General features: G+C 37.8%; 3 protein-coding genes across 3 annotated transcripts; 1 reads left to right on the top strand and 2 right to left on the bottom strand.

Moving 5' to 3' along the window:
* The first annotated feature begins 543 nt into the window (after window positions 1-543).
* mrpl30 (mitochondrial ribosomal protein L30) lies at window positions 544-1,790 on the top strand. The gene is made up of 5 exons (XM_079427107.1): window positions 544-821; window positions 932-991; window positions 1,080-1,226; window positions 1,308-1,381; window positions 1,468-1,790. Exons 1-5 carry the CDS (start codon window positions 771-773, stop codon window positions 1,598-1,600), a joined length of 465 nt encoding a protein of 154 aa, XP_079283233.1. The 5' UTR covers window positions 544-770; the 3' UTR covers window positions 1,601-1,790.
* On the bottom strand, window positions 1,607-9,890 carry txndc9 (thioredoxin domain containing 9). The gene is made up of 5 exons (XM_079427106.1): window positions 9,560-9,890; window positions 8,588-8,796; window positions 3,651-3,769; window positions 3,299-3,553; window positions 1,607-2,574 (listed from the first exon to the last, which is right to left on the bottom strand). Exons 2-5 carry the CDS (start codon window positions 8,771-8,773, stop codon window positions 2,454-2,456), a joined length of 681 nt encoding a protein of 226 aa, XP_079283232.1. The 5' UTR covers window positions 8,774-8,796; window positions 9,560-9,890; the 3' UTR covers window positions 1,607-2,453.
* Window positions 9,891-10,267: 377 nt separating this feature from the next.
* Window positions 10,268-26,796, bottom strand: rev1 (REV1 DNA directed polymerase). The gene is made up of 22 exons (XM_079427609.1): window positions 26,534-26,796; window positions 24,359-24,425; window positions 23,096-23,228; window positions 21,486-21,654; window positions 21,133-21,405; window positions 19,533-20,230; window positions 19,312-19,416; window positions 19,097-19,213; window positions 18,855-18,981; window positions 18,257-18,385; window positions 17,995-18,149; window positions 17,326-17,445; window positions 16,674-16,894; window positions 16,389-16,561; window positions 15,407-15,648; window positions 14,952-15,145; window positions 13,950-14,183; window positions 13,732-13,843; window positions 11,980-12,173; window positions 11,689-11,839; window positions 11,501-11,603; window positions 10,268-10,973 (listed from the first exon to the last, which is right to left on the bottom strand). Exons 2-22 carry the CDS (start codon window positions 24,413-24,415, stop codon window positions 10,862-10,864), a joined length of 3,819 nt encoding a protein of 1,272 aa, XP_079283735.1. The 5' UTR covers window positions 24,416-24,425; window positions 26,534-26,796; the 3' UTR covers window positions 10,268-10,861.
* Between the last annotated feature and the right edge of the window lie 897 nt (window positions 26,797-27,693).

Here is a 27,693-nt window from a genome sequence, read left to right on the forward strand (position 1 = left end):
AGCATAAGAGTCGATTGGGATGATTTTTGATGAGACTTTGGGAGCAGTCTGAGTGAGACTTTTTCACATGTAGTGTGTGCATCGCTATAATGAGTCCGTGCATGTAAATGTATGGGTGTATGCATGTGCACGCATTTACATGCATGTATAAATGTATGCGTGTATGAACAAAAAAGCCTCCTGAATGAAAACTGTGCAACCCAGTGTCCCAAAACTACTTGTATATATGTAATATAGTTGAATTTTGAAGTAAGAAGTGTTGGATTATTTCGATCACGATTTTTCTCTTTTTTATAAATAAAAAACAGAAAATATTTTACTGTTGTTTTTTATTTTTGTCTATTTAAATTCTGTTTACAAACTCAACACACGACATTAATGGTCAAAAACTGTACTTTTTTGAAAGCCGTCTGTTTTCTGAAAAAAATGACACCTTGCACTTGAAAATAGCACATTCTGTTAGAATTTTACAGTCAAATAAACAAAATATGTAAAAATGACCTATTTTACCCTTAGGTTTTAAAGGGTTAACAAAGAGTTGTTTCCGTTTCCAGTCAATATATTTGACATACACATGCACTGATGCAGTAGTTTGTTGTTATGGTACGTTTATCGGAATAACATGGGTATTTGAGTAAATAACATAAAATTCATTGAAGCAGTTGTGGTCACTATATAGTCCACTTATTGAGTGCTGTACTGGGCATGAATAATTGTAGCTAATAACCTTCCTAAGTAGCGTTCAAGTCAACGGCAGTCAGTGTGTAATCATGGCAGGACTGTATCGAGCTCTTCTAACATCTGCCTCCAGTGTCACAAAGGTGAGATTCTTTCATATTTCATCATCAGCCTCGATGGATAAATCGGGATAATTGATTTGATGACTATGACGAAAAAAGTGTTTAATAAATCGTTTAAACTGTTATTACAGAATCTGACTCAAGCCACATCATGTCGCACCAAATTCACTAAGAGTCGCATCCCTCCACAGGTATGTGACGGTTCAAATGTACTTGCATCGTTTTATTCGTTTCAGTTTATTGAACGAGATGACATCTCACCATATTTCCGTCCTTCAGGTATTTGAGGAACGAGCAAAAGAACATGACAAGTATGGAGGTGATCCAGAACACCCACATAAACTGCATATAGTGACACGAGTTAAAAGCACAATGAGACGACCCTACTGGGAAAAGAAGGTTGTGAAGAGTTTGGGGCTTATGAAGGTGGGATGTGACAATATTCTAATAAGAAATGATCAAATTTAAGTGAACTAATATTTAATACATCATGTTCTTTATCACCAGGCACATGAACCCCGTATCCACAAGAACACCCCATCAGTGAACAATCTACTGAAAATCATTAAGCATCTAGTTATGTAAGCTGGACTTGCACATTTAAATCAGTTTAACATGATTGCTGACCATTAGAATACATTTATTAAAATAATATCTTTATCTGCAGGATTGAGCCTCTCAAGCTCCCCTACGGATTGCCTGCTGAGGAGGACATGGCTAACACATATCTGAATAGCAAAGGCGAGCTGGTGGTGAAACGCCTCCTGAAACCACTTGAGCAGAAAGCCATTGAGTCATAGAATTTTTGTGGCCTACCATTTGTGCAGTGTTTTTGTTGTTTAATAAAGATTTGAATACCACTCTTCTTTACTGTAGCTCAAACAGTAGAGCATTCCCAGGGAAAGCAAGAACTTGATCAAATGTAAATGTGTACTTAGAATTAAATGTAAGTTGCTCTGGATAATAGCCAATTACATGAATGTAAAATGTAAATTACTAGATCTTTTGTCTTCTACAAAATTGTGCTTTTTAAACATCAGTCACTCAGGTGATGTAATATTTAAATCACTAATATGTTCAGTGAGACACAAAGAAATTATTCATTAACATGAACAAACCCAGCATATTATATAATTTTTTAATAAGTCATGTACTGCTATAAAAGCAAAAAAAGCACATCCTTCACATCAATGGGAGAAAGAGGTGGCGATTCTTAGTGGAATACAGAAGTTTGCTTCCTTGGCACTTGTTCGATGCTCACTGATCTGAGCATCAGTCCATCAGAGGCTAAAATAATGAGTTTGTGTTTGCACCATTGTTTAAATGCTTCTGATTCTTCCATCTAACAAAAGCTCAATCTTCCTTAGATAAAAAATCAGTGCTAAAGAGAGAGAACCTTCAGAATTATGCTCCATAGAAAAGTTTCACTTCTGTACATTAAAAATGAAAGAGATATGAAATGAAGTATAAATACCCTATCAGATGGTATTCAGTCATCTTAAAATAGGCAAACGTAAGACAAAGGTGAGAGAAAAGAATTTATATAAAGACTGAAAAAAATAAACAAAAAAAGTGACCACAAAGTGGTGTTACAAGACTTAGGACTGTTATGTAGGAAGCCCTGAGAAAGACAGAGCTTGATGTTTTAGTCCTCTAATCCTCATCAGATTCAGAGTCCGAGTCATAACCTTTGCCTCTGATGGTCTTTTTCTCCACCTTGGTGAACTTTGACCCTGACTTCTGTCCAATAGTTGGTGGCTCCAAAAGATTCCCACTAGAAGAAGTAAAGATAGAAATGTCAAAGTAGTTTCAATAAAAGTAAAAACAAAGAAATTAATACTTTTATTATTTAAAGTACACAATAAATTGTCCAGAAGTTACAGTAAAGATATTTACATTATAAAAAATAAAAAAATGCTATTATGTTGACATTTCTATTCATTAAAGTATCCTGAAAAAAATCATGGTTTCAACATTGATAATAATAATAAATGTATCTTGAGCACCAAATCAGCGTATTAATGATTCTGAAGGATCATGTGACTGAATATTGAAGTAATGGCTGCTGAAAATTCACCTTTGCCATCACAGGAATAAATTATATTTTAAAACGGATCATGAAATAGAGAATCAAATATTTTGATATTTACACCTATACTCTAGAATAATGTTTTTATAGTAGGTTCCTCTAGAACAAAAACATAACTCAAAACTAACTCCCTAGTTTAAAATACAAATACTTCTTTTAATCCTTGCACAGAAATTGGGAGAACCGTGACGTCATGATTCTTGAACACGTCTCTTAACAAGCGCCATCATTGTATGTTAATCCGAGGAGGTGTGTTCAGATCAATGCATGTCTGTCCATGGATCCGTCAAACTCAGACATTGTTACATCGAAAATGCCATGCCCTGTGCTTACACTCTGGTGCCCCTGCATGGTGGCCTGACCCTGTAACACCTCAGTGTGTTTAACTATCGAATATTATATATCTTACCTGTAGTTGATGATATCTGAGCAGCCCAGTCTCCACTCCAGCATTTCAGTAGGGAATTCATCGGTGTTACCCAGATCGGTGAAGCCCACAACATAATCCTTAGTCTTCCCGTCCTTCACCAGAGCCAGTGTGGGAATGGCCTTGACCCTCAGCCTCTCAGTTAGGAATGGAGCCTTCTCAACGTTTAGTTTGATGAACTTTGTTTCCAGATGTTTCTTTGCCAAAACAGCTAGATGCTTGTCCAAAATTTTGCATCTTTGGGAAATAAATTAAACACTGAAATATCTGTTTGCACATTTGATTTATAATCCAAAGTACAAGGATAATATAATATAAAAAAGTCCTCAAATACCTGAAGGTAGAGTCTCTGTAGAAATGGCAGACCACACTTTTGCTTTCTTTCACCTCAGCAAAGAAATCCTTCTCACTTGGGATTTCTCTGTATTCACCATGTCCTTTAGATATCCACTCCTGAGGACAGACACATACAACAGATCACAAAGTTTAATCACACTAGTAAGGGAATCTGATCTATTTCAGTGCACTGTAATAAACCCCTCATGTAGATTACTCATTTTGAATAAACATTGTGATGCTACATTTTAAACGAGATCAAAATTTAGACCAATATTTCTTTAAGAACATTCATCATAATTAGAGGTCGACCGATATATCGGACCGATATTTGTCATTTTTTAATATATCGGCATCGGCCGATATCCGTGTTTAGTAGCGCCAATTTAAAGTCAGGCACGTCCGCGTGCAGCCCCGTGTTATTGGTGTGGTGGAACGTGCTGCTGCCACATGTGAAGGACCCAAAGCCAAAACTTTTGGAAGATTCAACAACAGTCCTAGGAGATAAAGGTAAGGCTTAAATTCTGATATTTCAAAGTTCTATAGCCATATATTTACTATATATTACTAGTAAACTATGAATTGTTGCTTCATTTAGTGAAAAAAAAAGGAATAGCATAGAACCATGATGATCAGGCTTTTCGTACACGAATTGTACCACGTCTTCTATGATCGCCTTGTGGAGGACCAGGACCGAGCCTGGCTCTTCTCACTCATAAACAATATTGTGAAGGAGCACTTCAAGGAAAACTTTAGACACAGTCTTTGAACATCTTAAGGATGGTAAAAAACCTATTGGTGAGGAGAATATGCAGAATTTGTTGTTTGGAGATTATATGACCCCTGACGTGGATGAAAGTGAGGCTGTATGCAGAGGTTCCCTCCATGGAGCGCTTTAGTGAGGTGGTAGAAGCCTATCTGGAGGAGTACAACCAAACCCACAAGAACCGCGTGAACTTGGTCATATTCCGTTATGTCTTGGAGCACCTGTCCAGGATCAGCCGTGTGTTAAAACAGCCTGAGGGAAATGATTTGTTGGTTGGAGTTGGAGGCAGTGGCCGTCAATCCATCACCAGGCTTGCCACTTTTATGGCTAATATGACTTTGTTCCAGCCTGAGATCTCCAAAAGCTATGGCATGAATGAATGGAGAGATGATCTGAAGGTATGGGTGTAATTGTCTGCTAAATGACTAAAAGTAAAGAGTGTAAAGACCATCGACTCCACCGGGCTGGGACACCGGCAAAGGATTTAAGTATCGCTTTTTATTTTTATTTATATGTTTACTATTGAAATGTTGTTGTATGCATGTCAATTTTATTTAATTTCTGTATTTTCTTAAATGTGTGTGTAGATAGTATTTACAGAGTTTTAACTTTTAGTTTGTTACTTTTTCTTATTTGTAAGTCGCTTTGGATAAAAGCGTCTGCTAAATGACTAAAAGTAAGTAAAAGTAAAGTAAAGAACCGTCGGGAACTGGCATAATGCAACAGCTGGTTGAAGGTTCGCTTACTTGCAGTTAACTTTAAGGACTGTAGTCGAAAACTATCAGCAGCTTGCTTGCTAACATATTAGCCCCAATGTTATAAGTTATGTTTTATTTTTCCTGTATCGGAGTCGGAGAATATCACTCTGTGTGTGGGGTGGAGAAGGCGGCAGCTCTCACAAACACTGCAGCGTGATTGAGGGCTACGTTACTCCGCCCCGCTCACAGACAGCACCGTGCTCGGAGACACAGAGCTGTCCTGGAGCAGCCCAGAACGGTGTATGACATTTGTTCGGAAGCATGGTTTGATGCAGACAATAGCCGGGTTTCCATCCAACTTATTTGCATTAATGAAAATTCAGCTCAAGAATATGCGTGTGTTTCCATCAACTGTGTAATGCGAATAAAAATGGGAATCAGCCTAATAAAGTGACGTGTTCCGACCAATGACTATATATATATATATATATATATATATATATATATATATATATATATATATATATATATATACACGTTGCACAGTTATTGTCCTCATTCAACCTGTCCAACGTTAACCGTCAAGAATGTCAGAAATCACTAAGGGTTTAGCACTGTCCTTGCATACAAGGCATACATTTGATGTCTGGGCATCGAGGTTATGAGTTTCTGGAGTTCTAGTGTTGGAATTTGGTCCCATTCTTGCCTGATATAGGTTTCCAGCTGCTGAAGAGTTTGTGGTCATCTTTGACGTATTTTTCATTTAATGATGCGCCAAATGTTCTCTAGAGGTGAAAGATCTGGACTGCAGGCAGGCCAATTCAGCACCCAGACTATTCTGCTATGAAGCCATGCTGTTGTAATAGCTGCAGTATGTGATTTTGCATTGTCTTGCTGAAATAGACGTCATCTGAAGGGGAGCATATGTTGCTCTAAAACCTTTATATACCTTTCAGCATTCATAGTGCCTTCCAAAACATGCAAGCTGCCCATACCGTATGCACTTATGCACCCCCATACCATCAGAGATGCTGGCTTTTGAACTGAACACTGATGACATGCTGGAAGGTCTCCCTCCTCTTTAGCCCGGAGGACACGCCGTCCATGATTTCCAACAAAAATGTCATATTTGGACTCATCTGACCATAGAACACTTTTCCACTTTGAAATGGTCCAGCGCTTCTGGACCATGTTCACATATGGCTTCCTCTTTGCATGATAGAGTTTTAGTTGGCATCTGCAGATGGCACGGCGGATTGTGTTTACCGACAGTTGTTTCTGGAAGTATTCCTGGGCCCATCTAGTAATGTCAATGACAGAATCATGCCGATGAGTGATGCAGTGTTGTCTGAGGGCCCAAAGACCACAGGCATCCAACAAAGGTCTTCGGCCTTAATCTTTTGATGATGTTATGCACTGTAGATGATGAGATTTGCAATGCTTTTGCAATTTGACGTTGAGGAACGTTGTTTTTAAAGTATTACACAATCTTTTTACGCACTCTTTCACAGATTGGAGAGCCTCTGCTCATTTTTACTTCTGAGAGACTCTGCCTCTCCAAGACATCCCTTTTATAGCTAATCATGTTACAGACCAGATGTCAATTAACTTAATTAGTTGCAATATATTCTCCCAGCTGAATCTTTTTCGTTTCTTTCTTTTTCAGTCCTTTGTTGCCCCCGTGCCAACTTTGTTGAGACCTGTTGCAGGCATCAAATTTGAAATGAGCTCATTTAGTGGATAAATGTGTAAAACTTCTCCATTTAAACATTTTTTTATGTTCTCTATGTTCTATTGTGAATAAAATATTGGCTCATGTGATTTGAAAGTCTTAGTTTTCACTTTATTCAAATGTAAAAAACATCCCAACATTTTCAGAATTCGGGTTGTAATCCTGTGATATCTGTCTGTTAGCGAAAGGACAATCGCGCTTGAGCTTTAGTACAAGGCAGCTGTGCCTAGTGTATGTCAAATTATTTTTTTTTATTATTAACATTATAGTTATCTTTGTCTTGGGGTACACACACACAGAAAGCTGCTTATTACTCATTTATCCATGTTTCTTTATCGCTCTGACGTGTCAATAGCTCCTGCCCACTAGAAGCTCCACAGATATATTTGCATACCGCAACGATATATAAACAATATAGAAAAAGTTCAATTGATTTACAGTTTATATCATCGCTGACATTTATATTGTCATATCACCATAGCAAGTAATAATGATTAAAGTTTTTAGCTGATAAAACCAAAATCTAAATCTAAAGGTATGCTTTTTTTTCCCCACAAAAGCAAGATCACATTGTTTTAATGTTAAAGTCATGCCCATAGTAGTGCAATAATCATTTCAAGCATTTTGTATGGTTTATATACAGCAAAACAGCATGTATTTAGCTGAAAATCCAGAATCATCAACAAGCTAACTGTAAAGTTATCACTGTGAATGATGATATAGTTGTCAACAACTGGGATGCTACATTTTATTCTAAATGAAAAAGTATTTTATGTATTTTGAAAATACAAAATACTAAGATTAAATGTATTTAAATACACAATACATTAGATTTTTTTCAAAGGTATTTAAATACAAAATAGTATTTTGTATTTCAAATACGTATTTTAAATATATGTATTTCAAATACTGCCCATCCCTGATCCGTACGGATTAACTGATACATTTATGAAAGTTTATCATTTGCACAGGTTTCGGGACTCGCGCTCCGTTTTCTGTGCTCAGCCACTGCTGCACACACTGAAGCGCGCACACGCAGAGAGAGGCACGATTCAGATACCGTGTTTCAGACAACGCCTCAACGGATGGATACATACACACAAAGTTATGTTAAAATACCCATTTTGGCAAGTATTCTGGTAAATACAGTCAGTTATGTCTTAAGATAACGTATACAGCAGAGAAAGAAACCGGATGTGTGTCAGTATTTGGTCCGTGCATTTAGTCTTAAAGAGACAGCAGCCTATAATACCTGCTTCTGTCTGCTAATCATCTGTATTTTACTTATGCAGTAAGCATTATTGTGTTGTTTTACACTTAATTTTTTACATTTCTGCACCTGAATACTACTGTTACTGTCTTTATTTATAATTTTGTGTTGTAGGCTGTTCATCAATGCTTGTAATTTGTGTAATTGTTCTTGTTTTATTACTGACTTTAATAGTTAAGCTAGTAGTTTACACAACTTTTTTTGCTGACCCGAAAAATTATCCGATCCATGACTCTTTAAATTAAGATTCGAGAGATGGTTCAAGTCAGTGTCCAATAAATGATGTTAAGTTTAGAAATGTTGTGCATCCACTTATTATTAGTGTGACATTTTAGCATGCAAATGAAGGGGGGAAAACTTCAAGATATCTGCCCTAAAAATCGTAAGCACATATCGGCTGACCCTGACCTGACCTCGACATCGGTTATAGAAAAACCCATATCGGTCGATCTCTAATCATAATACTCACCTGCTTCTGTTTCTGAGCTTTCTTAAGGGCCTCAAGCCTTCTCTCCTTCAGTCGCTCCAGATCATCTTCATCCATGCGCTCCAACTTCCCCAGTTCGGCATCCAGCTGCTCTTCCACCATCCGTGCCGACTGCAGCACCTGCTGCTCCAGAGCCTTCGCAACGACATCCATGGACTGACTGGCCATTTCCTATCACTTTCTGACTGACTCTTAGAAATACAGCACAATTTTGGTTGCAATTAAATACTGACAAGAAGTGTAACATCCCATTTAAAAAGAGTAAACAGTGAACTTAATAATTACTCAAATTTTTTTAAAAAATATTTTTTTTATACTAGGCTAACTTTACATTGTTAAATAACATTTTATAACATGTCTAACAACAACATGGCTTTGTGCCTAAGTTACAGTAAAAAAAAAAAAATTAGTATCATGCTGTCTGTTAAAATCAACAATAACCTACTTGGAAAACAGTTCTGAATAACTGCATAATATTTAACGAGGCAAATGCTTTTATGTAATGAAAGGTGTGGCACACAATAATCAATAGGGCTTTTATGGGCATTCTGTTTATTCACAACAATAGAGATACTGTTAGTGGGCCAGCGCCTGACCAGAGCCGCATAAAGACAAACACGACAACTTGGTTTACTTTCTCCAGTTCCTATGTCTGTGCTTCATCGACAGTTGATGATTTCAACAGGCTGTAAGCTTTTGTAAATAAGGATTGCTGAGTTTAAAATTGATATGAGGGCTTTGTGTCAAATCGTGCTAGTGCTAGCGTCTTGCTTTGGCTTCCAAGCACCGTGGTAACGGCAGCTTCGATCGCAAATAAAGACTAATAATTACCGATTGCCTGGTTAATCGGAAAGAACACTCTCCAGAAAGCAACGACAAACTAGAAATAATTTAACTGACATTATGTTCAAAACGTATTACTATTTTTTATGTATGTAAGGGAAGAGCACTTACCGAAGCGGTATGATTTCTAGAAGGCGGCACACTGACGCAGGTTTCACGTAAAGGCGTCGACTGATCACGTCACGCAATCGCAGCGCTTTCGACGCATTTTAGAAACAATATAAATCGATTTAAAAAAAAAAATATTGTTCTGTCATACAGTTCTGTACAAATGTAAAAAGCAGCCACCTTGTTTATTTCAAAATGGTACGTCATTTGTTTTCTATATTGTTACTGGGCTTACTTACGAACATAGTCATACTAATGATACAGTTATAATAATTATTGTTACTGTAACTGTAGTATTTTGCTACATTACTCAAAGGCAGCTCGTTCTAGAAGTAACTTTACATTTAAACAATGCGCTTTTTTTTTTATTTACGTTAGATCAGTATACTGTTTTTGTATTTTTCTATATATAAAATGTGACAAATTTAATAATTAGTTATCTTTGAAGTGGATTCTGGCTATTTTGTACCTCAGTTTTGTGTTGTACATCACCACAAACTATATCTTTTCTCAGTTATTAAATAGTCTTCTACGGCCGCCCATATTTAATCAGAGATAAATGCCTTTTGTCTTCATCTTTATCCATTTTAGCTATCTTCTTTAATTAGATGAGCAAAAGATGTTTTTGTAACATTATCATTGTTGGTGACATTGTTTATAGATCAATTTTAGCCTGATTCACAAATTATAAATACACACATACAGACAATTCAAAAACAAGACAGTATGACTTATCCAAATTTATTTGCAAATTTAGAAAACGTACAAATTTTGTCACAGCTTCAGGTCTTCAGGCACGGGTCATTCTGTCATAACAGATTTTTGACCAAATATGAATTTTTAGGCCTTTCTCTCTGTAATGTCATGATAATATGCAATAACAGATGTCTGTCTCTTGAGCAGCTTCTTAAAACCAAGTACAAATATTGAGGACTTAAGTACATGCTGTTAATACACAAAGCCAAACCTACATTGAACAAGACTTGAGAGGAAAACGTTGCACTGAAGAAACCACCTTGACCCATCATGCAGTTCACATCCACCTGATTGAAAAACCCTTCCTTTCCTCTAGCACCACATCCACAAATTTAGAATAAAAGACTGAGAAGCATGACAGGACATTTGAAACTCAATTTAGTAAAATTAACCTAGCCAATGTTTTAATCTTTTTCTTCATAAATATTTCTCTCTCTCTTAGCTCTTTTACATATGCAGACAAACATACAATAAGAAACAATCACTAAGGAGTAATATTCACACGAGGTCTGGGCTGATGTCACAGTGACTGAGGTTAGGACGGTCCTCCTATGTGATCTTCAGAGTGCTACCATAGGTTTGCTGTACCACTACCTGCACATTGTCAAGGATGAAGTCAAAGGCCATGCTCCATACTGACTCTGAGGACTGCTGCATAAGTCTGAAACAATGAAATAGTTTAATTAGGGAAGGCCCAAACAACCTACACTACTGTTCAAAGGTTTAGGGTCAGTAAGACTTTGAAATGTTTTTGATAGAAGCATCTTATGTTCACCAAAGCTGCATTTCTATTTGCCCAAAATACAGGAAAAATAGTAATATTATAAAATAACTGTTTAATTACAATAACTGTTTTAAATTTTAATATCTTTTAAAATGTAATTTATGTCACATGATCCTTTAGAAATCATTGTAATATGCTGATTTGGTGCTTAAGAAACATTGATAAGAATAAAGTTGAAAACATTGACATTTTAATTTTTTTTTTTTTTTGATGAATATTCAAAGTTTAAAAGAACAACATTTACTTGAAATAGAAACATAGTAATACAATAGTAACAGACACACACACACATCTTGCTCTTCAAACTTTTAAACGGTAGTGTAGTGTATTATTACTACTGTTGAGATTTATAATGTACTTGTGTTTGTTGTAGGAATTAAGCCAGGAAGAATTCAGAGCTATACCTCTTCATGTATTTGATGACAAGGTAGAGTTTCTCCAGGTCTTTATCTTCCACGAGTTCTGTGCAGTACTTCACCACCTGGAGAATGTCCTCTTCCATTGGTTCTGTGAATATGCAGCACCACACAAATAAACCAACTGCACAATGCAAATATATACAGGTATGTAAAAAAGTCTTGTTTTGTCGTACCTGAGATGGTGGTGACCCATTCACGAAGCAGAGTTCTGATGTCACTGAATTCATAAGCTCCAGCTAGGGTTGGGACTGGGCGGGGATTAAATTTGGACAGCGTCTCTGGGACATCTGTGCTCGAAGAGGACGGGCACTGTACATTTTCTCTCTACCAATGAAAAACGCAGATAAATACATCTCAGATAAATATTTTTCCCCCCAAAATTGTCAACATTTTGAACACAGATGTATTTAAAGTGTATCAGGTGGCTGAAGAAATTATAGATAAACAGAAGAATACAGGCTTACTTTGAGGCCTGGCTGTTTGAGTGGCAGAGGAAGCATTTTGGAGGGGCTGGATTTGGCAGGGCTGTTTCCAGGAAATAGTTTTTTTAGTGGACTTGGACCCTTTTTGGCAGGACTAGCATTCCTCTTTTTGTAGCGGCGCTTCAATTTCCCCACTGCAGGCTGCTTTAGTTGGAGAAATGTGTTTTTTTGTTCGACTAAAAAAAAAAAAAGCTAGGTTAAAGACATTGTGTATGGTGTGTGGTAGTGGTCGATTACTTAATTCTAGTGGACACATCAACGTTAAATCGGTAAAATGAAAAGTGTCATGTTATTTTATGGCAAATGTCAATAACTGGCAAATATTATACATCTATCCTACTTCGTTAATAAAAACTAAATTTAGGCATCAAATTACAATGTGCAGTATCATTTCAGAAAGATGAAATCAGTTATAGAAAAAAATGAGCTCTTGGTTAAGTCTGGAAAAACTTAGTTTACTGCACTCTGCAAAGTAATAGAAACAGAGTGACACGCATCATAATCTGAAAACCACGCCCACCGGCAATCCAACCCTCTCCATTGACTTTGTATTGCGGGAAGCTGTCTCCTTGTCATTTCTGACTTAAAACCAAAAATTTTGAACAACATCTAAAAGCTTCTGTGTGACAAGGTGAACAGTAAACAAGCTAAAAAACCCAGAACTACGTCTTTATAAGCTGTTGACCCAAAAAACAATCGTTTAGCAACACAAAAGTGGAGCGCAACGTCATATTACTCAGAACTACAGCCACTGGAGGGAAACGTAATCGGCGACAGGAAACATTCATTAGGTCAAAGGATTATTTCACCAACCTGTGTGAACTTGAGAGGAGGAGATATATGAAGAACCTCAGTTTTATTGGTCTATGTCAGTGCCCCTTTCCCTTACCTTCCTTTTGTTTGAGAAATGATCCAACTGAATGGCCCAACGTGAAATACTCTGACATCTACAAATATTTGTGTCCTTAAATGCTCGTTTTTGGGGGCAGACAGCGTATAAAAATGTAGTTCTGGGTTTTTTAGCTTGTTTACTGTACACCTTGTCACACAGAAGCTTTTAGATATTGTTCTGTTTTTTGTTGCAAGTCAGAAATGACAAGGAGGCAGCTTCGCGCAATACAAAGTCAATGGAGAGCGTTGGATTGTCCCCCGGTGTGGGCGTGGCCTAAATGTGCTCTGTCTCTATCCACCTTTTTCTTGCCGCAAAAATGGCTATTTGTAAATTCTGTGGGCCTAACTTCCGGACTCATCTGCGTCGAGCTATTTTTAGCTGTACAAAACAGTTTGTTTTGCTGCTTGATATTGAAAATTGGTGCGTCATATTATTTTAATGTATTACCTTAATTATGATCACACTGGTTTGTAGTGTAAACAGTTTTACCGTTTATTGCGCGTTGTTATTCTACTCGTTATTTACCTATAGCGGCTAATGAACCGGAAGTCTCACCCATAGGCTTACTTCCGTTTTGAAGAAAAAGGTATAGAAATATTATGGAAGTCAATGGGGACCATCAGCTGTTTGATTACCAACATTCTTCAAAATATCTTCTTTTATGTTCAACATAAGAAAGAAACTCACACAGGTTTGAAACGACATGAGGGCGAGTAACGTTAAATTATAATTTTCATTTTGGGTGAACTATCCTTTAAAGGAAAAACACTTTTCAAGAGATACAATAAATGTGTATATACATGGTGCAGATATCTTGCACACCCCTACTCATTTTTACTCACCAGCGCTGCTTTGAACTTGAACATGGGCTTGAGCGTTTCCCTTGTTTCTATAAGCAGAGCACAGCTCTTCCTGAAGCTCTCTAGGAAGAGCTGCAAACACATCTGGGTCAACCTGTTAAAATTTCAGGTTAGGATATCCAAAATACTAGTTTCTGATGGTCATTGTAACACCAGTTCACCATGTTTCCCCCTGTGGTTGGGATATAAATAGCACGTACCTGGGAGAAGTCAGGGAGCTCTAGTATAATGCCCGTTGTGCATGGTTGACCTGGCTGGTTTGGGAACTGCAGTATAAGGGTGCCAAGCGATGGACCAGGAGGTGGAGAAGAGGAGGTTCGAGGCGGGGTTCTGAGATGAGACGAGGTGCTGGGCTGCTCTTCTCTGTGTCTCCAGGACTGCTCTACCTGTTTCCTTATGTCTACAGGTAAAGCCTCTAAAACAGACTGGTCCACCTGAATCAAGCGGGAAAACAGGCGCTTACAATTCATTTGACGTTACCATTCAGAAGATTGAGGTCACCAAAATTTTATTTTTTGAAAGAAGCTGCATTTATTTAAAAAAAACAAAAAAAAAACAGCAATACTGTGAAATATTTTTACTATTTAAAAAGTACAATAATAATATTATCCATTTTCATACATTTTAAAATTTAATTATTCCTGTGATGACAAAGCTGAATTTTCAGCAGCCATTACTCTAGTCTTCAATGTCACTTGATCCTTAAAATCATTCTAATATGCTGAGTAGGGCTAGGCCAGGGGTGCCCAACCCTGTTCCTGGCAAACGACTGTCCTGCAAAGTTTAGCTCCAACTCTAATCAAACACACCTGCCTTTAATTTTCATGCGATCCTGAAGACCTTAATTAGTTGCTTCAGGTGTGTTTGATTAGAGTTGGAGCTAAACTTTGGAGCTGAACACTTCTGGGCGGGGCGGGGCGCACCATATATATTATTATTTGTATATTTTCGCCCGTTTTTCTCTTTTGCCCAAAAATAGAAAATGCCATCCCTAATCAGGATTCTTTGATATATAAAGTTCAAAAGAAGAGCATTAGAAATATTTTGTAACAAAATATACTGGCTGTCACTTTTGATCAATCTAATGCATCTTTTTTTGAATAAAAGTATTTCTTATACAAAGATGACCTTGCTGTCTGGATATTAGGCATAGTCTGTGTACTTTTTGTTTCTGAGGTGCATTCAAGCGTGGAGAATCTAACCTGAGAGGGAGATGGCACCTCAATGCTGACGTTTAGGCATGTCCTGACATGGTTGGGGGGGTGTGGATGGTGAAGTCCTCCTTTACTTGTTCCAGGCATTGGATCCAAGCTGGTGGAAGGTGGTGATGATGGAGGGGTAACTCTCTCCTGATTGGAGGAGAAAGCTCTGGATGAAGAAGGGCTGATTAAACCATCTAAAAATACAAACAACAGGGAAGGCATGTTAAGAGTTAAGATACCAACATAAATCCTACACGTCCTACAAATCCAGGGTTCTTCAAACCTGGACCTGCTGCAGGGCTGCTGTCCTGCAGAGTTTAGCTCCAACCTTAAGTGAGAAAATCAAGGTATTCAGAGTAACGGGTAGGTGTGTTTGAACAGGGTTAGAGCTAAAACTCTGCAGGACAGTCCAGGGCTGGATTTGAAGAACTCTGTCCTAATCACACTGCTCCAACCTTGTGCTAGACGGTCTTTCTTGGGGCTGTGGGCAGGCTGTTTGGCCAGCAGCAGGTCTTTGATCGAGCGACCACGAGAGGGCCCTTGTCCTGATGGGTCTGCATGTGATCCCTCCAACTGCTGCACCTGCAGTCCCACTCCCCTCATGTCCTTTACATCCAATTTCATGGCATGAAACAGCTTAATGGTTTCTGTGGCAATCAGCTGACCACTGTCTGTGGGCTGAGCGAGTAAAACAGACCTGCAATGTGACAGTAATGTGAATGTCAAATGAATCTCAAAAATAGTTTGGTTATTAGTCAATATTAAAGATTTAAATTAACCTGAATCGGTTGATATTACATGTTTAATTGTGCATGCTCATTTTTGCTTTCTTCTGCTTTTCAAATTTGTATTACCTTTGCTGTCATGTAACTTAAAGTTCATATTGAAAAACACTAATGATTTTATTTTTTTCAGCAAAAGTAAAAAAAACAAAATTGTTAAAATATATTTTTTTCAGACTGTACTTTACAATGTTGTGATGCCTTAATTCACACAGAATTTAAAATAAGTGATTTTAGTGGGGTTTTTTTAGACAAAATTGTATAGTATTTTAGTTGTGAACACAACATTAAATTAATTACCTTCAGCTTATCGGTATTAGCCAGAATTTTAAATGGAAACTCAGCCTGTTTTCTAAATGCAAGTTATTGAACTTATTGTGAACGATTCTTCCATCCATGTTTAATTTTTCCATAATTCTTAATCAAAAAGGCATAACTTGAATCTCTAGTCATTAGTCTGCTTAAACACCACAGCTTTCTTCCAAACCAACTGTAAGCTTGCATTCTTGCATTCTGCCTCAATCCAATCAACAACCAACAAATTGAACCAACATTTTTTTTTATATATCAGTTTCACTCAGATGTACGTCACAATAGAAATGATCTGTAGTGCATTTAATAGAGAACATTGTTAATTTATCCTGGTGTAAGTCACCTGGCAAAGTTGTCACATATCCCATGGCCACCATATTTGGCTGGCTCTACTGGAGCCCCTGGTTTCCGCACCATGATCTTCAGTGTAATCCGGCGACCTCTAAGCCCCGCCCCCTCCAACCTCTTCTGCACCTCCATAGATAGGTTTGTAAGGAAAGACTCCGCCTCTTTAACCTAGCAAAGTATTTGTGGTGATAGGAAACTTATGAGAGAGGTCAACAGACTGAGGACAATGACAGATACAGGATGATTTGCAATGATTGCTGCAAGTTGTATACTTCAAAACCTGTGTGAACCGAATGTTGTAGTTCATCTCTGCAGACACAGACTTCCTCTCCTTCTCACTGCGCACAGGCCTGTCATCCAGTCCTCTGCAAAAGCGGAAAAGTGTCTGTCCTGTCCTTGGCCCAAACTCCCTCTGCAGTCGGGAAATGGACAACTGCTGCAGGTCATCACAGGTACTCACTCCCAGGGAGGTCAGCTTGGAGCTCATTGAGCGACCCACACCTTCACATAAGAACACAGAAGCACCGGTCCAAACATACACAAATACAGCAATAAATTCCACCGTAAAACTGCATTCAGATTAAAATACCCTACCATTCAAATGTTTGAGGACAGAAAGATTTTTATTTTTTTGAAAGAAATTAATACTATTATTCAGTAAGGATTAATTAAATTGATTAAATGTGACAGTACAGACATTTATAGTGTTACAAATTTATTTCAAAATAAATGTTGTTCTTCTGAACTTTCTATTCTTCCAAGAATCCTGAAAACTAGCCAGTTTCCACAAAAATATTAAGAATTGAAAAACTTTTTTAATATAAAATAAATGCCTTGTTGATATGAAGATATGACTTTCAAAAACATTAATAAAAAAAAAAAAACTACCTAAACATTTGAATGGTATTGAATGTAGGATGCTCTGTTCTCACCAGGCAAACTGGAGACAGGCTGATCCCTGATAAAATCATCCACTTCCTCTGATCTGAGGAAGTACTGCCCATTTGGTTTTGCCTTACGGGTTGCCATACGAGCAAGAAGGATGTTGGAACCTATTAAGAAGCATAAGGGAAGTTACAAAAGCTTACAGAAATGAAGGAATACTAGTAACTTCATTACAACCCTCCCCAAAAAAGAACATTGTCATTAAACTTTTTCTTTCTAAGATGTTGTTCCAAACCTTTATGACTTTTGTAGACGGTGAATTTTTAAAGAATATCCTGGCCACTCTTTTCAAGTTAGAAGTAAGTAAATGAGGACTGGAACTCTCGAGCTCCAAAAAAAGTTAAAGCATTGCAAGTTTACTGAAGCGATACTATAGCTTAGTGTGAGTAACAAACTAAAGTTGTTTCGCTGTACCTGACTTTGGCATGTTCACAAGAGTTCATGAGAAAAGCACATTGTATGGCTTTATTAGACTTACAGAATATAGCTCATGAGTTTTATGCTATATTTATAGCACTTTTGCTTCATTTCAATATTCCTATTCATTGCAATTGCAGGGAAATGAGAGGGAGCAGCACATTCTTAAAAGTTCCATGGAAGAAAGTAAGTCATAAAGGTTTGGAACAAAATGCGGGTCAGTAAATAAATTCACTTACCCATTCCAACTGAGGCAGTGCAACCAGTCTTTTCCTTTATGTCTTCACGGATGGCTCGAGCCAAATCATCAGGTGTAACTCCCAGCTCAACCAGAAGATTTGTGGCATCTACCAGTGCCTCGTCACAACTTAGTGCCTCAATGTTATGAGTGTAACTATAAAACAAGCAACCATGAAGCAAAATAAATTTTGCCTTTGTCTGCTGGTGTTAGGAATAATGTAGCAATCCAAAAAAAGTTTCAACAAACATTATATCTGGTACCTGGCCAGGGTCTCATACATGGACAGTGCCACCTCTTTATATGCCTGGAAGTCATATGGGACAGACTGCAGATCAGGACAGAGCTGCTTAGCCCGGCCAAAGAACATACCGTTTCGCACACCAGCCTGCCTGTAAGAGATAAAAACAGAGTAACAGGTACTACTGGAAGTCATACTATATTAAAGACAGTACATGTTAGAAAAAATGTTTGTGGTCTCTATTAGTCTGTTAGCTTTGAATCCATCTATATCCGTGGTTCTCAACCAGGGGGCCTCAAAATTAGACAAAATAAGCACTAAAATAAGCTTTAGAAAAAACTAAAAATTATGGACTTAGAGACTGAAAATATACTGTATGAGGAAGCCTAAATTACAAGTGTGACTTGGAGAAAACCTGGAGAATTTAAAATATTCCAAAACCATTAACTTATTTTTAAAGAATACAATATTTTCTCGTTATACAAAACTCCAAAATATTTTATCGGGTAGACATTCTAAAGTATTTAAAAAATTCTTATACAGTAAAACATTTACTACCATCTAAATTAAGAAGTGTTATATTGCACAAGAAAGGAGCCTGACATGTTTACAATGAATACCTGGCCTCGTAACTGCAAGATGCAATCTCTGCCATAGACAGGGCAGCCAGGTCCAGATCCACTCCATTACTGGGAACTTCATCACATTGTGGAGATGGGGTCATCTCAAGATCAACATCTGTCTTCTCTAAAGCAGAAAGAACAATGGTCACCTAAATTCAAACTTCAAAAATATACAATAAATTAATTCTAGACTTCAATCAAAATTTAACCAACATCTTTCTTCTACAACCTGAGCTTACTTTTCCTGTACTGTTTCTGTTTCCTCTGGTAGTACTGAAACTCAAGCTGAGGATTTGCACCAGGTCGCTGTGCAACACGGCCTGGACCACGGTTACTAGTCACTGCAACCGGTTTCCCTGGAGTGCAGATTGACCATCAGTAAAGCTCAGTTTATCAAAGTCAACAAGCTGCAACAAGAAACGTCAGCACTTCCATCCAATGCACTGAAACATACCTATGAGATCTGTTCTGTGTCTGATCCCTACGGACACAAAGAAGCAGTCCATATCCACATGAAGAATACAGGACTGACGCACCTGAGGAGCAGCCATTAAGGAACCTGAGGCAAAGAGAAAGAAACTTGTTTTCTGGGGGGGGGTGATGCTGCATCACAAAGACACATGCTTCTCTACAACATAAAGATATGCACAAACATAAACCACAAAGGGAAGATACCTGAACTGCAATTAGCTTTGAGCTTCTTCAGTTTCTCTTTTCCCGAGAAAACCGCTCCTCCTGCAGCTCGCCTCCTGCTCTGAAGGGCATTGACATACTCTGAGAACTCATTCCGCCACATAGAAATATGATGCAGCCTTGAGTGAGAAAAGAACTCTGATATGATTCCAGCTTCTGCTCCTTGGCCCGTTCTTCCTGACTGATTACTAGAGTCTGCAAGATTGGAGGAGTTAGGGGTCATGTGATAGCTCCCATTTAGTCGAACTCTTGTGTGATCGTGCAAATTCGCCTTCTGAGCTGAAGTTCCTGGATTAGATGTTAGTTTTGGATGGAGGTCCTTTTGCATATTGTGAAGACCAGGCTGCATTGCAGGACTGGCAGTGGATATTAAAGCTCTCTGATGGGAATTTGATTTTGACCCAGCAAAAGAGCAGCTGGGCTCCTCTCTATCCCTGCTTTGAGTCTGTGGGAGGTGAGACTGATGGGACCCTGCGTCTACAACATGTGGAGAATGTTCTGCAAAAGAGTCCTGAGGCTTTAAGGCACCATTCACAGGGTGTACATAACCATTAGTTAACAAAGTGTCTTGTGAGCCTCTTGGCAAAAGGGCATAGGCGTTATCATCATCTCCATCATGAATCCCATTAACTCTAGTCCTCTCTGCATCCTCCTCAAAGATTATGCTACGGGAACCATTTCTGCCAGACAAAAGTAGAGAAGACAAAAAAGATACATACTTAAATAGTTCCCCAAATGTTTTTATTTAAAGGATTAGTTCAGTTCCAGAATAATGTCATCCAAGATGTTCATGTCTTCAGTCGAAAAGAAATTGAGGATTTTGAGGAACACAATCCAGGATTTCCAGATGAGCATTTATGGTTAAACAGCATATAAATTTATTAATTTTTTTTTTTTTTTAAGAAAATGGCTGTTCATTTCACTAGATAAGACCTTATTCCTCGGCTGGGATTGTGTAGAGCCCTTTGAAACTGCACTGAAACTGCAATCTGGACCTTCAACCCATTAGCCGTAATTGAAGTCCAATATATGGAGAAAAATCCTGGAATGTTTTCCTCAAAAATCTTACTTTCTTTTCGACTGAAGACATGAACATCTTGGATGACATGGGGTGAGTAAATTATAATGACATTTTTATTCTGGAACTGAACTTATCCTTTAAGTACACAGAAGGGGTGTAAAAACTTGGCGTCGGAGCAATCTTATCTGACCAGCAGGCCAATACAATAAATTGAAAAGTTATTTACCTGTTATAGCAGATAACTGACAAATGGCTGATAAAATGTTTCTCTAAATGAAAGAAATAAATTACATTAAACTTGACAGTGTTATTTAATTATTAGTGTTTTTATAGATTACATGACAATGTAAAAATTGTGTGAATGAATGCAATTTAATATCCAATCTTGGTCAATCTATATACAAAAATTATCAATATGATCAATTAACAAAAAAATTTAAAAATCAATTTGTTGTGTTGCATGTTATATCTTGGATCTTAAAGCAGCAGAATCTTTTCTTTCTTTCAAATACATACAGCATTTGACGTTCCAATGGATTCCTGTTTATAAAGCATACTCACAGTCTGACATCTAGCTGGTGACTGGTTCGCTCAGTGAAGTTGGCTGTGTGGTTAGCGTGAGTGGATTTGAGAACTTCTTTAGAGAGGGTTTGAGTATGGCTGGGCTGAGGCTTGATGCTGTCTGACTGGGGGTGGTTTGGACTGGGTTTGGATGGGTCATTGGTGGACAACAAATCCTGCTTTCCTTGTGCACAAACACTGGTAAAGTTCAAGCTTTTTTGCTTTGCATAGAGCTGATATTGGATGTATGAAAGTTGGCGGCCTGCCTTTATACTGCACAAAAGCAAAAAAAAAAATTAGTATGCATATAATATTGTGCTTCTATAACCTGCAAAGTGCACACAAACACACACCTGTCTGTGATCCACTCTGGCCGCACTACTTTCTCTCCCTTGAGCTCTTGTATTTTGCTGTTGGGCAGGTTGGTGGCAATGATATGTGTGGTTTTGGAGCGAGTGTAATAGAGATGAAACTGCCCACCATGCAGCATCATCAGCCTGCGCAGCTCATCCGCACTGGGATCTACATACAAAAAAAATAATAATAATAATACACAATTCAAGATAGCATGGCACTCATCAACCTGACCCATTCAGCTATGGTGCTCAAATGGTAAACACAGGCTCGAATCCAGCCAGCAACATTTCTTTAGAATCATTCAACTTCATTTTTTTGGTCACTTTATTTTAAGGTCCAATTCTTGCTATTGATAAACAATTAACTACGACTTTTGCCTCAACAAACTATTAATTTGCTGCTTAGGGATGTAGAATATTGTCATATAGAATATGTGCTTTATAAGTAATAATAAACAGCCAATATGTTATTAATAGGCATGCTAATAAGCAACTAGTTAATAATGAGAATTGGTCCCTATACTAAAGTGTTTCCCATTTTTCCAATAAATTTTTGCTCATTCTTGTCTATAAAAACATAAACAATAATACTGTTATTATTGAGTATTATTAAAGGAATAGTTCAGCCAAAAATGAAAATTCTGTCATTAATTACTCACCCTAATGTCGTTCCAAACCCGCAAGACCTTCGTTCATCTTCGGAACACAAATTAAGATATTTTTGATAAAATCCAAGAGCTTTCTGAACTGCATAGACAGCAACGCAACTGACATGTTCCCAGACCCAGAAATGTAGTAAGGACATTGCTAAAATAGTCCATATGACATCTATGACAGTGGTTGAACTGTAATTTCATGAAGCTACGAGACTACTTTTTGTGCACAACGAAAACAAAATCACTTTATTCAACAATTCTTCTCCTCAAAATCACATGTTCCGCCATTATTGAGAGTACCACAACGAGCATGCATTGTTTACATGCAGGCAGAATACATGATTTGGAAGAGAAGAATTGCTGAATAAAGTCATTATTTTTGTTTTCTTTGCACACCAAAAGTTTTCTCGCAGCTTCGTAAAATTACGGTTGAACCATTGATGTCACATGGGCTGCTTTACCAATGTCCTTACTACTTTTCTGGGAACATTTCAGTTACATTGCTCTCTATGGAGGGTCAGAGAGCTCTCAGATTTCAACAAAAATATCTTGATTTGTGTTACGAAGATGAACAAAGGTCTTACAGGTTTAGAACGACATGAAGGGGAGTACTAAATGACATCATTTTCCTTTTTGGGCGAACTATTGTTTTAATATTTATTAACGAAAAATGTAATTAATAAAAATACAACAACAATAATGTTAATGATAATAATAATATCTCTATAAAAATGTAAAATACTGATCCTATTAAATATTAGTATTAACATTTATAATACAACACAAATAAAAAAAAAAAAATGTAATAATGATGGTAATATGATGCTGCTGCTGCTGCTCCAGATGCATTATGCAGTAAAACTGATCTCAATTCAGAAGAAAGTTTGTTTTCTTGTTCACATTTGTTATCACAGCACACGTGGGTGGTGAGGATGCTGGAGGAGATCTGACCTGTGTATCCATTGACGTAGATAGCCACACCGCTGAAGATACAGGAGGACGTTCCATCTTTCTGTTTCTCTCTCGGGGCGTCCTTCTGAAATTGCTCCTCAAGCTTACAGATTTTTGCAGCCATGTAACCGCCCTGAGAAATATTCAACAAACAAACCTGTGATGTCAATTTGATTTATAATCCTAATTTAAAAAATCCCATTCAAATCAACACAACCTCATAAAATCAAGCAATAAGGCAAAGCAGAGAGCACACACAGACCATTCAGACACTTATACAGTAAAAACAATTCTAACCCCTGTAAAAATGAACTGACTGCAATATAGACATACACAAAGAAAAACGTGCAGCGTCTGGCTGACAAGCGTTTGACATTCAATGAGACTGGAGGTGCAAGTCTGCCCTGCTGGCACGGCGACTCTGTCTCCATGGCAACGGATGGAACTCTGGGATTCAGGAGTTGAGCCTGAACCAATAAACAGACTTACACACACACAAAAATACTCCACAACACTCACTCGCTCCACCTGTACTGACAGAAAATTCCCCTGAACTTAATACAACCTGAGATAGGAAAACACACAAGGCCTGAAGGCAACTACTGTGCTATGTTTAATTAAATAAAAAAAATTCTGCACAAAATAATTGTCATACTGTACATACACTGGCTTCACTTTCACATCTGAATTTTGCCAGCAAATTACGAAATTATTAACTGAAAATCAACAAATTCCACAAGCTTCACCCTTTTGGTTCTCAGATTTGGTGGCAACACATTATGGTTGTCATATTATAGGGAAATATCGTGAAACGTTATCAGTGAAGACCGAAGCTCTTGGAGTTGTTTATGCTAGTGTGGTTTTGTTAATGCCTGAGGAACACGAGGACATTGAAGCCTATCAAATCTCTCGTCCTGCTCGGACTGTGGCAGCAGAGCAGAGGTGCTGGTCACTAGTGAGGAAAATTGAGATTACTCACTGGTGTAATACAAATGAAAACCTGCCTAGACTTTAGCATCAACACACACATACACACACCAGCTCTCACATGAATGAGAATGTTCGAATGGTAGTCAATGGTTATGAGGGAATTTAATGACAAGTTAAAATTACAGCAAAAATAATACATTTACAATGCTTAGAGGGGCAGCCTGGAAAGACAACACAGCACAAAAGAGGACGACTCAACTGTGAAAAAACAGCTGCTGAGGCTTCCTGTTTTCAATAATAAACATTTCATAATAAAGAACAACAGATTCTTACCCGTCCTCCCCACCCATCATCTTCACTGGCTTTCTTTCTCCATCCATCTCGACTCATACTGAGGGACCTGAAAGTCAAAATGAGTCAAAAACTAAAAGCATCAACGACAGAAAATTAACATAAAAATGAGGACAAAATATGCACATCTGTTCTCTTCATCACTTACATGAATTTACAGACTCGGGGAAAGGGAGCGAGTTACTGTACATAAAAGTGCTACTGCTTTAATTAGCAGGCAGATGACTCCTTTAATACAGAAAATGCAACTGAAATGCTGAACCCTTAGCAGAGAATAAATCTAATCCACCCTTAGCAGAGAATAAATCTAATCCATTTCATTTATATAGTAATTTTCACAATACACATTGTTTCAAAGCAGCTTTACAGAAAATCATGATGTTAAATGTTTATAATATCTTCAAGCTTCACAGCTGCATGTAGTATATTACAGCCGGGCGATAATAAAGTTGACATTTTTTGACAATATAAACAATTAAGTAGTTGAATTTTGCAAAGTCGGAGATAAGTGCAATCCTCAATTACACCTCTTATCAAACACCAAACTTAAAGAATTGTGTGCATTTGGCACTTTTATCCAAATCAACACTGAATGCACTGCATTCAACCAAATTCTTAAGTCTTTGTAGAATGCATACACCTCACCTTTGAAAAACAGAGTTCAAAGGTGAATGGAAAGCACATGATCAGCATTTTCTCCAAGTACTGCACACCTTAACAGAGCACAGGTCATCTGTTTCGGTCTCGTATTTTCATTCTTGACAAATGAATATGCAAGACCTCCATTTCACTGTCTTCTTGATCATTTTGCCTCTGTAGTACAGATCAGACCAAACAGCACATCCCAAAAGTAAAAGGGAAGTCATTCTCATCTCTGTAGCATGTCATGAACATAGCAAGGCAGAATAAACATTATTAGGGATGAATCCTGCTTACTCCCTCCATCATACAAGAATCACATACACAATCTCATTCTCCACAGGAAGCGGTATCGAGCGCATCTTCATGCATAGGGTGCAAAACAACGCTTCTAATCGGCCTTGTCCAAATACGCTCCTCTTCTCCACTCAAATGAAACATCAAAGTGTCTGTCTCAGTCTTTCTTGCTCAATTTATTTTTTTCCCAACACAAACACTAGGCTCTACATGAGCAGTTACTTTATCATCAGACAGCCTGCTCACACCAGTGTTATTTATTGACACATGCTGGAGTATTTCTCCTTATGTTACATATTTAATAGGCATGTTATGATATATGACACATTTGAACCCGCTACTGGGTGATCCTAAATTACACTACAAATATACAACAGATACCTGCTTAATTAGGCCATGCAATGCACTTTTGCAATAGGCAGTTGACTGTTTTACTGTCAATAAAAACAACAATATATATATATAAAAAAAATTTAATCATAAAGATTATTACTTTTACAGCTGAAAATGTACCAAACCAACTTCTGTGGTCTCACAGCCTGTTGTTTAGATGGCCAGCCAGCTGGTCTCACTGCTTGACTAACTGAAAAGTGTCCAAAACTCCTCTAAAACCAGCAACTAAGAATGGCAAACTGGTTTAAGTCGTTTTTTTTTTTTTTTTTTTATCAGGGATGACTGAGGGAAGCTTTGAAAGAGTTGACAAATGGAAAGATCCACGTTTACTGAATTGTCAATAAGCAACAATATTATTGTGTGTGTGTGTGTATATATATATATATATATATATATATATATATATATACACACACAATCATACAATAATATTTGTTTCTTGTTGGTTTTATATATATCAGAAGAAAAAAAAAAGACACTTCCTAATACGAATTACAACGAGTATTGGGTTTATTTCGCTTTACTTTAACACATCGGCCATGTGAATGACCGCTGAACTGTCTCGGCCAGAAGAAAATACTGTGCTGCAAATTTGGGATCTCTAAATTCGATGCAGACGATAAGTTAGTGGGGCAGCTGATAGAGACACTAACAAGGCAAGTGACATTTCGTGCATAATAAACTGGATTCCCGTCAACCTTTAGAACAATGTTGCAGAAGTGCAGCACACATCAGATCGATCAGTTCAACACAGAACAGCACAACTGTAGCGTCACTCTGATGCGCGCTTTCTTTTTAAAACGAAACCTCTGAAAAAGTGTTGCTCACCAATTATCCCCCTTCTTTACAGATGTATTTTGTTCAAACCAAAGCGCCTTTGTTTCCGCTCTTGGGTTGCATCCACCCCTTTTTCGTCAGATTTGAAAGATTACTAACAGAGACTTGGTGCATGCTGGGCTCTGTCCAGATCACCATGCTCCTGCGACTGCACGATTCTCCCCTTTTACCATTCACTCGTATCTCTCCATTGCTAGCTGCTTGCTCACTGTCGCCTCTGCCAGATTTTCAGCTTGTTTTCCGCGTAAGTCCCCTCCTCCTCCTCTCAACCGGGGTCACACAGTGACAGCGCTAGCCCTGTCTGTATCTCACAGCACCCTCAAGCGGTCTGTTACTGACTCTACACTTGACGCAGCGCGCAGAGTTTAGATTTTGAATTTTAATCACGTTGCGCTGACGTCACTCCCAAATGTTCCAATGGTGAAGCTTGGCTCATGTATATTAATTACGTCGTGACGTTTCGCCGGGTAACTTTCCAATGGCGAGGCCTGCCTCATGAATATTAAGAAGCGAGCCTTCGCCTTAATAGGATTCGTGATTTACAAATTCGCTGCGGATTGTGTTGAATTTAACATATCATTGTGATCGAGCTCAATGGCAGTCTTTCATGGAGGATGTGAGGTAGTCGTTTTTAACACCCCAAAGGAAAACCATACCTGAGAAAACGTTTTTGTTGATGCTAGTCTGGCACATACTGCTCGGTGTCCCCATGTAACCTATGGCGCAGAGACAGACAGACTTCCTCATAAAACAACTATTTATAGCCCTAGGAATGTATTCTAGTCTTTATGGCAGAAAATATTACAATAGAGGTTACATTACCATGTTTTGTCGCTAATTATTCATTTTTATTTTTTACTGCGTACCTGCCTATCCCAATAAACAGCTGGTTAGATAGACTCAAGCATAATAGTACAGTATGCAGTACTACTCTAACGTTATCACTACCATATAAATGGCAGAATATGTTAAAGTGAGAGGTACAGAACAGTGAAATATCAAAAAGTGATTCTACTTATTCACGAGTCGGCAACTGATTTCAGAGGAGTACAGTTTGTTTTATTGTGTAGCTAGCAGCTGTAACAGTTGTTGTAACCTTGGATACATATAACAGTGGGAACTGACTGATGCTTATAAATGATCGACTGTTG

Source organism: Barbus barbus (genome assembly GCF_936440315.1).
Source record: "Barbus barbus genome assembly, chromosome: 10".
Lineage (NCBI taxonomy): Eukaryota > Metazoa > Chordata > Actinopteri > Cypriniformes > Cyprinidae > Barbus > Barbus barbus.

Excerpts from the sequence above, each read along its gene's own strand:
- rev1 (XM_079427609.1), bottom strand. The coding sequence starts at position 24,415 with ATGAGTCGAGATGGATGGAGAAAGAAAGCCAGTGAAGATGATGGGTGG. Across the intron at positions 17,446-17,994 it reads CACTGCCTCAGTTGGAATGG|GTTCCAACATCCTTCTTGCT; the intron begins GTAAGTGAATTT and ends GCTTCTTAATAG. Across the intron at positions 14,184-14,951 it reads AGGTGCCATCTCCCTCTCAG|GTGGACCAGTCTGTTTTAGA; the intron begins GTTAGATTCTCC and ends CGCTTGATTCAG.
- txndc9 (XM_079427106.1), bottom strand. The coding sequence starts at position 8,773 with ATGGCCAGTCAGTCCATGGATGTCGTTGCGAAGGCTCTGGAGCAGCAG. Across the intron at positions 3,554-3,650 it reads TACAGAGACTCTACCTTCAG|ATGCAAAATTTTGGACAAGC; the intron begins GTATTTGAGGAC and ends TATTTCCCAAAG. Across the intron at positions 2,575-3,298 it reads TCAGATATCATCAACTACAG|TGGGAATCTTTTGGAGCCAC; the intron begins GTAAGATATATA and ends TACTTCTTCTAG.
- mrpl30 (XM_079427107.1), top strand. The coding sequence starts at position 771 with ATGGCAGGACTGTATCGAGCTCTTCTAACATCTGCCTCCAGTGTCACA. Across the intron at positions 822-931 it reads CTGCCTCCAGTGTCACAAAG|AATCTGACTCAAGCCACATC; the intron begins GTGAGATTCTTT and ends CTGTTATTACAG. Across the intron at positions 1,382-1,467 it reads ATCATTAAGCATCTAGTTAT|GATTGAGCCTCTCAAGCTCC; the intron begins GTAAGCTGGACT and ends CTTTATCTGCAG.